Source organism: Rattus norvegicus, chromosome 8, assembly GCF_036323735.1.
Source record: "Rattus norvegicus strain BN/NHsdMcwi chromosome 8, GRCr8, whole genome shotgun sequence".
In the NCBI taxonomy this organism is placed as follows: Eukaryota; Metazoa; Chordata; class Mammalia; order Rodentia; family Muridae; genus Rattus; species Rattus norvegicus.
Genome location: NC_086026.1, coordinates 120,192,049 through 120,204,926, shown reverse-complemented (window position 1 = coordinate 120,204,926; position 12,878 = coordinate 120,192,049). Strand labels below are relative to the sequence as shown.

The 12,878-nt window shown below is 42.6% G+C and overlaps 1 protein-coding gene across 8 annotated transcripts in view; it reads right to left on the bottom strand.

Moving 5' to 3' along the window:
- The window catches only part of Trank1 (tetratricopeptide repeat and ankyrin repeat containing 1), an 80,499-nt gene that overhangs the window by 28,953 nt on the left and 38,668 nt on the right, over nt 1-12,878 (bottom strand). For 7 of the 8 annotated variants that reach the window (XR_005487854.2, XR_005487855.2, XM_039081618.2 and 4 more), the window contains 3 exon segments: nt 10,811-10,981; nt 1,983-2,231; nt 275-451 (listed from right to left, as the gene is read on the bottom strand). Coding sequence is in view for 6 of the 8 variants with exons in the window: in XM_039081618.2 (XP_038937546.1) it covers nt 275-451; nt 1,983-2,231; nt 10,811-10,981 (597 nt within the window). In the remaining 2 variants the exon portion in view is untranslated. 8 annotated transcript variants of the gene reach the window in all.

Sequence of the window (12,878 nt, the reverse complement as noted above, 5' to 3'; positions counted from 1 at the left end):
TGATGATATTATAGCAAGATCCTCTAAGTCAGGATTCTTGAAAACTGATTAAAAAAGACATGGAAAGTATTTGTAAGCTTGTAAGCTACTCTAGGACTTAACAACCCCAGTCCACTATAATCTGATCACTCACCATGATATACAATGTCACTAGATCTGGTGAAGAAACAGGCCCTTTTCAGATTTCTTTTCCCAGATAAGAGAGCAAAGAATCAGTTCAAATACCCAGCTCCCTCCTCCAGAAACAGACTGCTTAAGAAAGAGGCTTACTTACCATTGATGTCCAGAAAGATGTGGAGCGCTGCATGCAAAGGAGTGTCCCCTTCCATGAGAGAAACACTACGGGGGTCTGCACCCTTGGTCAAGAGAAGAAAAGCCAAGTCGAAGTCCTCGTGTCTCAGGCACATGAGAAGCGGCCTGTCCTGGCTGTCTTGGAGACCCTCAGGCAATGCTGGAAGGGGAGTAGAAAGGAAGAAAGAGGCAGGAAAGAGAACATCAGGACCCTGGAAGGAGGCAGCCTTTCTATCAATAAAAAGGGCAAGGTTTGACTTCCAAGAAGTTTCCCCCACCTTTCTGAGCAGAAGGTTTCCCAGGCCCTCAGGAAACCCAGCTCCTCAAGGATGGTGTTCTCTAGTCATGCTCCTCCCATCGATCCTGTCCTTCCCCTAGCCCTACTGCAGGACCACACTTCCTTCCATGGAATGAGGACGGGAAACAACACCAGGAAATCTTAATGCTTCTAACACCATCTGCCTGGCACAGTAAGCACTCAGGACCTCAGTACACTTCCAAACCTTTGCTCCTCCCTCCCTGATGCACCTCCACTCCACCACCACCTCACCTCCTTTGGAGCTCAGTCCATACTCCCTTTGCTCTGCAGCCTCCATAACCTCCACCCGGAGGCAGCCCATCCCTGTAAATCTGCAGCCCTGCTGTACTAGCACTGATGCAGGAGATGATCTGTGAGTGCTGGCTGAATCGAAGAATAACAGGAATTCTGTCACAGCAGTAATTTCTGAGAGAGCAGCACACATAAGGAAGAGGCTTGAAGAAATAACTTGCAGGGGGTTGGGGATTTAGCTCAGTGGTAGAGCGCTTGCCTAAGAAGCGCAAGGCCCTGGGTTCGGTCCCCAGCTCCGGAAAAAAAAAAAAAAGAAATAACTTACAAAAGGCACTCCATCTCCCTGTGAGTAGAGCCAATACCCAGAGGCTTTGTGCTGAGTGCAGCATTTGGAAAGCCAAGGACCAGTGTGTTACTACTCTCTGTGAAGAATTACAACACAAAGGAGAAAACCACACAGCTAAGGCACTCTTCCAAAAGCCTGCGCACAAACTCATTTAATGTGAAAAGGAGCTCTAAGAAATAGACTGCTGTTATTCACATTTTATAAGTGGGTAAAGGTGTGACAGCCTGCTCAAGGACATACACCTAGTAGGACAAGAGTGATCATGTGGGGAATAGGGGTAGGAAGAAGCTGGTACTTCTGATTTATTTTTTTAACTAAATCCAATCTAGCACAATGTCCTGTACATTCCAGACATGCAGCTAACCAATGCTCTTACTAGAACATCTGATGTTTCTACCCATGAACTACTTGGTTATTGCTCTATAGACAAGCATCATAAAATCCCGGTCTACTGATTAAAAAGAATGCCACAAGAGTGAACCAAGCTACACATAATGCATCCAGGGCAGAAAAAAGGATTAGCCAGAAGCCAAGTGGAATTGACCATTGGGACAGAGCAAAGGCCAAAGACCCTCCACATACATGGTGCTTCCCACGTACATACATACAAGGAAAATGGGAACAGACTAGCTGGGATTCACAAGAACACAGCCCTCCTCAAGCCAGCCCACTTTGACCCTAGCTGTTTCACAACAAGGAGGCATTAGGAGAAAAGGGTGGAAATGGGCTGGTTTCTTTAAAGGAGGGACCGCTGCTCTATGGTTGAGACTGTCCAGACAAGTCACAGACACTCACCACCACTGTCAATCAGGCGGCTCAGAAGCTGAGTCTTCCTCTGGTCCCAGGCGCTAAGATGGGGAATGACAGTACAGATGTCCAGGTCTGAGAGGTCACAATCTTTGATGAGGCCATTTCTGAGCTGATGCTGCCCGCTGGCTTTGCGAGTGAGCAGCAGAAGCACTTCGGGCCACTTCTGTCGTTCCAGTAAGAATTTGACGAAAGTGGTGGCACAGTCTCGGTTAACATCTAGGCCAGCAGAGATTTCTATCAAAAATAAAAATAATCTATACTCCAAAAATGGTTCATATGATTTCTCTTCTTCAACCAACTACAATCCTATATATACACATAATTAGTTTATAAATGAAAACTTTTAAGCACTGTGGAAGTTTTATGAAGGAATAATAAATCACTTTGGACAAGTTACTTAACCATGAAGGACCATTGAAACAGGCATTGACTCAGGAGCTCCAGGATCAAGACTAAAAACGCCCAGTGAAGAAGACAGAGTCAAAAATTTAAATGTTTTTGAAGACAGAATGCTTGGTTCAGGGCAAATACTTGAGTTAGGAAAGGTCTGCCTTAAATTTTTCATAACATTGGGAGTATACGCTATTGATAAACACTTAATTAAAGGAAATATGATAGAAGAGCTGAAAATCCAAGACGTGTAGCGGTGAGACAGACGTGCCTTGGTTTTCAGTCCCTGACTGTGTCCTGGGGCAGAAGCATCTCTGTCTGATCCTTGATCTGTAGACATAAGCTGATGATGCCCCCTTCCATGATGTTGGTGAGTCTTACGGTTAGAAAAATTAAATATGCTTCCTCACTAAGAAGACTGACAAATTTACTATACAACCTTATTGTATAGATGGAACTGGCAGAATGGCTCAGTGAGGAAAGGCACTTGCCACCAAACCTTATGATTTGAGTTTGATCTCCAGGACTCACATGGTGGAAGGAATGACTCCCACAAGTTGTCCTGTGACCTCTACATGCAAACTGGTACGTGTGTCCCCTAACCAATAAAGAATTGTAAATTTTAAAAAATAGATTTAAAAAATTCTTTATAAAAATAAAGAATGCCAGTTAATTTTAATTCATTCCCTTTTTCTTTTTCTTTCCTTTCCCTGCACCCCTCCCTCAATCCCTCTCTTCTTTTGTGGTGCTAGAGAGAGAACAAAAGAACATACAGGTAGGCACTGCCAATGAGCTATACTTCTGGCCCTGTTTGCTTGTTTGTTTGTTAAGATTTTTAAAAACTTTTTACTGTTTTGATGTTATTGTTGTTGTTGCTGCTGCTGCTGCTGCTGCTGCTGCTGCTGCTGCTGCTGCTGCGAACTCCACATCATGCACCCAATCCCACTCATCTCATCATGATATTGGGGCCCAATCACCTGCAACCTCCACATCCAAGGCCAGCTCTACTGAGCTGCCCAGGCAAGGAGAAGCCTGAAGAAGGTGGGGACAGGGATCGCTCTCCTGCTCTCACGATCCCATGGCAAGGAGTGAGGATGAGAGAAACTTTTTTAAAAACATTCTTTTGAGTTGCACAGGCTGCGTTTGAAATCGCTATGTAGTCCAGACAGGGCTGCTCCTGCCTCAGACCCGTAAGCAGCTGGTATTGATTACAGGTAGGTGCCACTGCTTTTGGTTAAATTTAAATTCCAAATGAACAAACAGATTTTAGTAGAGTTATAGAATACTGGGGACATATTTACCCTGAAAATGTGTTTGTCTGAAACTCTAATACATTGGGCACTCTGTACTTGGTCTGAAAAGGCTGGCCAAGAAGAAACCACTCCAAAAAAGGCTCCTCTGACTTCTCTTCTTCCAACTAGAGCAGACGGGAGAACTGAAGATTACCCAAACAAAATAAACTCATTTGCGCCTGCTGGCTTTTGCTTCCCATCTTTTCCTAAATCTTTGAAATGAATATTCATTTAATACAACAAGAGAAATTAAACATGAGTTAGTCTATCGTCCTTCTTTAACAAGGATCAGAACAAAGTATAAAGGCAAACTTCTAAAATAGATCTCTTGTTTTGACCTTCAGAATCTGCTCACGTCTTCTGGTAGCAGCAACTTCCTGCTGAGGGTGAAGGAGTTGGGTCTGAGTCAGTCAAGACTGTCATTCTGATCAGAGTTACTGGCTCAGCTGTTTAGATCAAAAATGAAGTCTGGGAGGCAGGATGTGCAAATGGTTTCAAGAGGGATGGGGGACCCAGATTCACTATGCTGATAAGTCAGGGGTTGGAGGCCTGCGCCTGGCTTCACTAAGTCTAAGAGGACGGCTGGCCGAGGACAAGCTGGCTGACGATGGAAGACAAGGGGTCCTGCTGACAATGAAGCCAACCGTGACATTTCTAGCATGTAAGTCAGAAAATATGTTTAAAAACAGTTTAAGCCAATTTGAGTTGGGAGGAGGGACAGAGCTAGCCAGAGGGAGCACAACAGCACACACAGTCCTCAGAGAAGTCAGGAGGCCGGGGGACAGATGATGAAACACAAAGGACTTTCAAGAAGCAGCATTCCCACCTTTGTAGCCATTAGAAGAATTTTTGCCAGACTCCAATAATTTAAGTTTTACTTTTACAACTTTGAGTAAGTGTAGTGACATTTTTGAGATTCTGGAATTTTGGCTTCTTTTAAAAACACATAAATATTGTAAGAAAGTGCTTTTATTTTAATCCCAGGTGTGGGATTAATTCAGGGCTACTTTGAACTGCCTGAAGCAGCCATGATTTGCCTCATGCCCCAGGAGAGATACAGATAGTTTCTGAGATTGGGTAACATGTGGAATTCTGGGACCTTTTCAGAGGGTGTACAGAGCAGCGACAGGCAGGGTTGTTGGTTGTTCTGGGTAGGGGTTGGTTGTGGTTTGTTAGTAGTTGTGCTCAGGGAAGAAACAAAAGGAAAGAAATTAGATTCAGAGACCTCTATCTCTCTTTCCCCCCCATCCTTCTTTCTCTCCCATCTAGTGATGTGAGTGAGATCAGAATGAAGGATGGGAAAAAGGAGAACCCACAAAGCAGCAAAGACCAGCTACAAGTAAGTTTGCATGAGGACAGGTCAGTCCATGATTAGGCCCAAAGACTCCCTCAATGTGATTTGCCCAACATCTAAAAGACCCCAGAGAAAGTGGTCCCATCCTAGAGTCTGGGGTGTGCCATTTACCCTTGATCCCTTAATATATAAAACTTGGCTGGCCTTATGTGTAATCCAACTTACCTAACCTCACCCTAACAGCTACTGGGCATGAACACATTAGTGAGGGAAGATGGGCCGTTTACATTATGCAGTTGGCTCCTAGCTGAGGCAAGTGGGGGAGGAGGCAGAAGGGTGACAGAACCAGAAACAACTGATTAGTCCAAGGTCACACATCTGCCTAATGATGGAGCCAAGTCTAGTACAAAGCTTCAGCTATAACCACTGTGATATGGGACATACCCTAAAAAGCATCTGGGATTTTTCCAGTCATCCTTTCTCGAACTCTCAGTAAAATTTACACATCTCACCCTTAGGAAGCAGACCCAGACGTTGGACTCAGGGCCTTACACTTGTTAGGCTAGCATTCTACAACTGAGCTACATCTTCAGTCCCATTTTTTTTTTTTTTTTGAGGCAGGGTCTCATTGTGTATCCCTGGCTGAACAGTAACTTACTACATTGGTGTCGAACTCAACAAAAATCTGCCTGTCTGCCTCCTGAATGCTGAGGTCAAAGCATGTGCCACCACCAGACCCCAATTTTTTAAATGCTAAACGTTAACTATTTAAAACCTAAAACCTTCCATAATTATCTAATGTTTGTCATCTAAAGTTCTTTAAGATAGTTTCCTGATTTTCTCAGAATGAAAAAAAGGAGCATTCAATGTTACAACAGCCTAGAGAACCTCAGCCAGTATCTCCCAGAGACAAATGACTATGGCATTTAATTTTTTTGCTTTTATTGCTAGCACATAAAGACATTAAGGAACAAGAGCGCAACAGCTTTCGTGAGCCCAAGCCAAAGTGAAGGCCCTCCAGTGTCAGGGGCACACAGTTTGGTTAAGAGACTAGAGGAGTCCAGGCAGAGTTACATGGTCTGCTGTGCCTTCTCCACATACCTGGATCTCATTTTACAAATAAAGTCAAAACACCAGAAATATATATACGCCAACTTCTGTGGTAAATAAATACCCATGGACTGTTAGTTAAAGAGCCTCAGGTGTGAGGCAGCAGGAGGGCCACCATATCACATACTACACGGCAACTGTCTGTCAAAGGCCCCATGTCACCTGCCTTGAAGCCCATGCTAAGACAGAAAACATGCATGGTGTTATGGAGACTGGCTAGCACTCCTGGATTTGCCTCTTACCTGCACCCTAAAACCTAGGACTACATTGAATACCAACAGTATAGAAAGCAAGGAATAGGACCCTTTGTGAAAGAAGCACTTTCTTTCCTAGCAAGCTGATGGAAATTTGTCACTTCTCCCTGCACAGGGCCTTTAAAAGCCTTTCAGAAAGATCATTCTTCCCACTGGAGAAGTAGTTCAGCATAAAAGTCATATGAACATAAATAGGAAAAGAAGAAACAAACACATGATTGCAGGATACAGACTAGTTAAGAAGGCAGTAGCAAACTGGAAATCCTCTAGCTTGTGAAGTGGGGGTCTTTCTAAATGTGACGAATGGTGTCCCTGAGTGACGGTGCCAGGTATCTTTTTATTATCTACGTTTTCTACTCCTTTTCTTCAAAAATTTCCACAAGCTTAATATGAAATGAAAGAAACATCAGAAAACAAAATTGTATGCTGTAATCAGAGATTTTTTTAAAAGATGACTATTAGCTGAAGCATAAGCAAGAGTGGCAGGAAGAAAATACACCAAGGCACAATTAACAACAGGTCAGCATGGTACACAGAACTCCACTTTTACAAATTTTCTAGAGTGATCATATTTAGTAAATATAAATAAAAATAATTCAAAGTCAAAATTAAGGGGAACTTAGAATGTGCAATGGAGCTCGGAATTTGTCAAAACTAGACATAAATCATTTCAAAAGGAGATTCAGTTTTACCCAAAGTCTACCACTCAAGGTATAAAAGACAAAACTGTGTGTCTTATTACACACAGCTCGCTCAAGCTAAGATATCAATCCCAATTTATAAAAGAAAAAGAAAAGCAAGTAACCACACTCAGAATAAAAGGCTAAAAGATCAGTTCACAAATACATTAAGTTTTCCTGGTAGGTGAATTTGTGGGAAATTAATATTTCCTTCCCTACATTTCATGCATTTTCTGTAAAATATTGGTTTACAAAAAAGAGGAAAATATAACTGGCATCCTATATCCACAGCCTGCAGCTGCACTCACTAACAAGGAGCGTCCTCCTGGCAAAAAGCAGCCAGCTCCCCTTCAGAGCTGAACACAAGCTCATTAGGCAAAGCCTCAGGGGTTGGGAGAACACAGGCAGCAGCAGATAAAGGCTCCATCTTGTTCCTGCTCCTAAGAAAAGACCCAGCAGCAGCACCAGAGCACATGGACTTGATGCCATCTGGTGGTGGCCACAAGAGCTGTCAAAGACAATTTTATAATCTTGACTGAATAAAATCAAAGTTTTATTGTTCAAAATGGCATTCCCTGGTGACTGGTGAGAAATGCAGAATCTAGTGTCCCTCTTAACTTCCCAAATCAGAATTTGCATGCACATATGTACACACAAACATATTATAAACAGAAATCTCTGGTCTTGAGAACAGTGAAAATATTTAACAAAATTATTTGTTTCTCACGGATACCAAAGCCCACCCTCTCCAAGGAGATCAGTCCCACCAGCATTAATGGGGTCTACACCTTCCAGAAACAGTAAATGGAGACAGCACTGCCAACCAGACTGCCTGGGGACAACAGCAGTCCTGGAGTAGCACACATTCCTCTTCCACATGCTTTTCTGCCAGCAAGTACAACTTAACTCTGATGAGCACGATGAGGGCCAGCAGAGACCACTGAGCCACACCTCTTGGTTCCAAAACCAGCTACTTAATGTCAGAGAAGTGTGGAAGGAAGGCTGTCTCAGAGATAGCCTGTGGTTCAGAGGCAGAGCACCGCTTAGCAAGGGCAAGGTCCTGGGTTCCAACCCCAGCATCAAAAAACATAAAATAAAGACTGACTCAGATAAGATGCTTTTAGGGTCAGATGATATTAAAAGGCTCCATTAAAAACATATTTGAGCTATTCTAGAATAAATAATAATTATGGAAACATGTCAGCCACTCCATACCTACTAACAGTCCTTTTTATTATCTTAAAACTTCAAAATTCATAGGCAAAGTAACTTCTTTGGTTACTTTGGATTTCTAAAATTGTGAAGGCCACTCTGAAACAAATTATATAAACAAGCTATCAGAAAGCATGTTACAATTGTTGGCTAATTACACTGCCCTACAGGGGGGGGAAATCTCAATTTCTTAAAACAAGAATACATTTAAAAACAAAACCTAGTATGTCACAGTCTGAAGTGTGAACACCCATGGGGATCAGGGAGGGTTGAGATTCCACAAATGTTTCCTCTTCTTATTATCATGGCCTCAAGGAAACAACAGAAGGGACTTTAACTTAGTAAGCAGATGTTAAAACAATCTCCTCAACAAAGAAGGTTGCTTGTGGAAGCTGAAGAGCTGACCCAGGGTTAAAATACTTACTGCTCTTCAAGAATACCCAGGTCTGATGCCCATCTCCAGCACATCAGCTCCCAGTCACCTGTAACTCCAGTTCAAGGGGATCTGACACCCTTGTCTAGACTCTTGGGGTACTGCACATACATGGTGCACTTACACCCCTATAGGTAAAACACACCCATAAAACAAAAATAATAAATAAATCTTTCAAAAACCTCTTATCAAACTGTCAATTCCAACAATACTGAGATGACATTAGACTGTCTCCCCACGGTGGCCTTCGTTTACCCATTTAAGGGAATGGGTCTTTCAGAGGAATTTAAATATCTCCAAGCAGTAACCATTGCATCTAGTCTCTCACTCATAAATGTAAGTGACAGAAAAATCAGGAGATAGTTAAAAAGACACAATAGCATCAGAGAGAAGCAGGAAAAGGAACCAGCAAAACCTCGATGTTAATAAATAACCCCGGGGGTGGGGAGACATTTTTAAATGTAATCCAAGAAGATGAGGCAGACGAAAACAATGAACCACTACAGTGAGAAACATGCTGGAGAGAAGGCTCAGCCTTGCAAAGCACTGGCTGCTCTGCTAGAGAACCTGAGTTCAATCCCCCGCACCCACAGCTGCTCACAACCATCTGTAACTCAGTTTCTGTAGATCTGTACTCTCTTCTGGCCTCTGAGGGCAGCAGGCGCATGGTGGTGTAACAATGTCCGTGCAGTCATATACATAAAATAAAATGTCTCAAGAAAACAAAGAAATAATCAAAACAAAAAAGAATTCTTAGAAATTAAAATCATGACTTTCCAAATTATATTGGAAAATTAAATTGTAACAGTAAACAATGGGAATTACAAAAGAGAAAGCTGAAGGCCAAATTAAAACCAAATTTAGTATACGTGTGCAAACTCAGCAAATATAGCCAATGATTGAGTAGTAGAAAGAGGTTGGAGGAGATGAGATGATAGGAGATGTTTTCCCTGAGCTAAGAAAGACAGATTGATTAAAAGTAACTAAGAAGCACCACAAAAGAATAGGTAAAGACCTCCATCCTGATATAGGCCAAGGAAATTTCAGAACTCAAGACCACAGAATGTTCTAGAAAAAGAAACAAAATGACTAACATCAGACTTCTGATCAGTGGCAATGGAGGCTAGAAGGAAATTAAATAATTTTTTCAAAGTTGTCACACAATTTTGTACAATACTGTATAAATCTAAAGATATAATAAATTCACAAATATACCAGAAAAAGCTGCCAGTAAATGATGGCAGGTTACTGATGGCTAATTACAGAAGTGTAACCACACGGGTAGGGCAAGGACTAGTTGCTGTCAATAAAATGGGATAACTGTACCCAAATTAGTAGTCAATATGAAGTTAAAGACATTAACGCTCCATGACTTTACCACCCATGCTTCCTCCCTGAAAAACTTAACTAGAGTAGGTATTCTTGCAAATCGAGAAAGACTCTATAGGTAACAAGCAGTGTAAAGGCAGTGCACGAGTCCAGGAGCTGTAAGGAGCACAGTCCATCCACATTTGTTAACCAGCACTGCTGGCACAGGGTCACAAGACAGTTGGTGATTCATTCCTATGGGCCCAGCCATGAAGCTATGGCAGGAAGAGCAATATTTAAAACAATCACAATACCATGAAAATGCCACCCACTGGTTTCTGATTTTAGAATCAACCCATAGATGAAGCAGGAATCATTTAAAGAATATAGGATAGAAGACAAACGGTACAAATGGGATTACCACACAAACCCAGCAGTGGCACTGATAAAACCGTCTTACACAGCAGTGTCGCTAAATCAACAGTCAAAAAACAGAGATGTAAGTATACTTTGAATTGTCAGCAGCAACTGTTCCTGAGAAGGAGGCTTAATTTTGGTTGCCTCCTATTCTATATGGTTTTCCCAGGCACATGCGTGGTGGAGGCAAAGGTCACCCACACTGTTCAAATGTAGAAATGTTCCGAGAACATCATAGACGCTCACTGTAAGAGTTATCTCATGCTGTCTTTACAAAAACACAAACACACTTCTGAACATTGGAGGGGGAAAGTTTCGCTTCCACCTACACATCCGAAGAAAAGATAAATCAATTTATATCTAAGATCATAGAACCAGTTTCCCAACATCTCCCCACAAAAAGTTAATCCATTGGAGCTGTACCTGATCGGCCTTTAGAACTCGAAGCTAGCTTTTCCAGGTGACTGTTGATTTTGTCAACAGCTCTGAAGTTCCTGTTCCTCTTCAGAACATCCACAGCAGACCGAGCATGTCCATCCAACAGGGTAGGGTCTGCTCCAAAGCTCAGGAGCATCTGCACATCTTCAGTTTGTCCTAGGGCAGACCAAAATGAGAGACGGGGATCTTCATGTCTCCTTCCAAAAGGAGAAGTCCCCATGATGCTCAAGGGACTGGGTCCCTCTTATTTAAGCAGCCTAAACCGACAGCCTTGGGCAGTCCACCCAACTCCCCCAAAGCAAGGAATCCTGGTGTGGAGTGGGAAGGACAATAGCTTTTAAGAGGTTTAGAAGTGCGCTCCTCTCTACCTTTCTCCCCTCTCCTTGGCAACAAGCAAAGCGAGGGGGAAATCTGGTTACTAGGCAACAGTTACAGCTGTAAGGATAAGAGCAAGCTGTGACTTCAGATTTCTTTATCCCCCGGAGAGGGAGCAGAATATTGTTCCAGAAAGAAGCATATATTTATGAAACAAAAATAAATATGAACATATATACATACATAATACACACACACACACACACACACGCACACACCCCTACCTGTCTGGTGACAGAATGAAAAGGGAGCAACTGCTTTGGCATTAGGATTTTGTTGTCATTGTTACACTCCCCAGCCCTAACCTTCCTCTGTCAGCTCCATTTGTGCTCAGACGTACCTATCTGACAAGCATCAGTGTGCCTCAGTGATCATAGACCTGACTATTTTCAGAATGGAACATGTCCCTGGAGTGCACAGGACTTACACAGGTACATAGAATTAAATCAATGCTAACCTTCAACTACCGAGTGTAACACTTACTAGCGCTCACTGTCTGATAAGCATCTCTGTGCCAACTACCAGGCTGCTCACTGTGCTACGCTCCACCACCTCTGTATTCACAGCTGCCTCTCTCACTACAAAAAACTTAAAATTAGAAATGTATACTTCCTGTGCATGGAGATCTTACTGTGGTAGGCACAATGCTAAGCCCTAAGATTCCTTATGATGTCTGCATATTCCGTCATATAGTAATCTACCTGCTGCTGTAATAAGACTCTGAACTCCCAGTCAGCTAACCTTAAGGTAGATTATACAGTTCGTCCTGACCTACTTACATGAGTGTCAAATGCCAAGGCTCTGGAGATCAGAGATGGAAACCAATCATCAAAGAAACAAAGATGAGAGGGACGGGATGCACAGAACGCTCCTCTCTGCTGGTTTGGAAGGGACCAGATGCCAGAGTGACTATGTATGTCCTGTAGAAGCTTTGAGCAACTTCTGGTAGAAATTCAGAAAGGAAATTTAGACCTTAGCCTAGTATCTTAGATTCTGCCCCACCAAATATGCCTGAAAGCAGACCTAGAATTGCAGACACAGCAAAACCGACACTGAACTCAGCCATTCCAAAACACCGGCAGAAGATTAAGTTACACCATGCCGTACCACTGACCTACAGAACTGTGAACTTTAAAAGAGCATCAAAGAGAGTGTCGTTTGTGAGCCATTGATGATGGTACTTCCTTAACAACACGGAAAACTCACACAATTATTATAGCACGAGAAAAGGAGGCTAAAAACCTCCCATCTACAGGGTATCAAATGGACCATGAAGACTAAGTGGTGCATGTTTTCAAAAGCATTGAGTGAGCGGCAAGATGACTCAGCAGGCAAAGGCTTCCACTATGGCTGGCTGACAACTTGAGCTCAACTCCGAATCCATACGGTGGAAGAAATAGAATCAACTCCCAAAAGTTGTCTTCTATTTGCATACAACACACACACACACACACACACACACACACACACACACACAAATTAGAAATTTAATATATATACATGGTGGGGGGTTTTTGTTTTTTGATTTTTTTTTTTTGGTTCTTTTTTTTGGAGCTGGGGACCGAACCCAGGGCCTTGCACTTCCTAGGCAAGTGCTCTACCACTGAGCTAAATCCCCAACCCCTGTTTTGTTTTTTTAAGAAATTAAAAAGGTCCTATTTCCAGTGTGGCTTGCTGT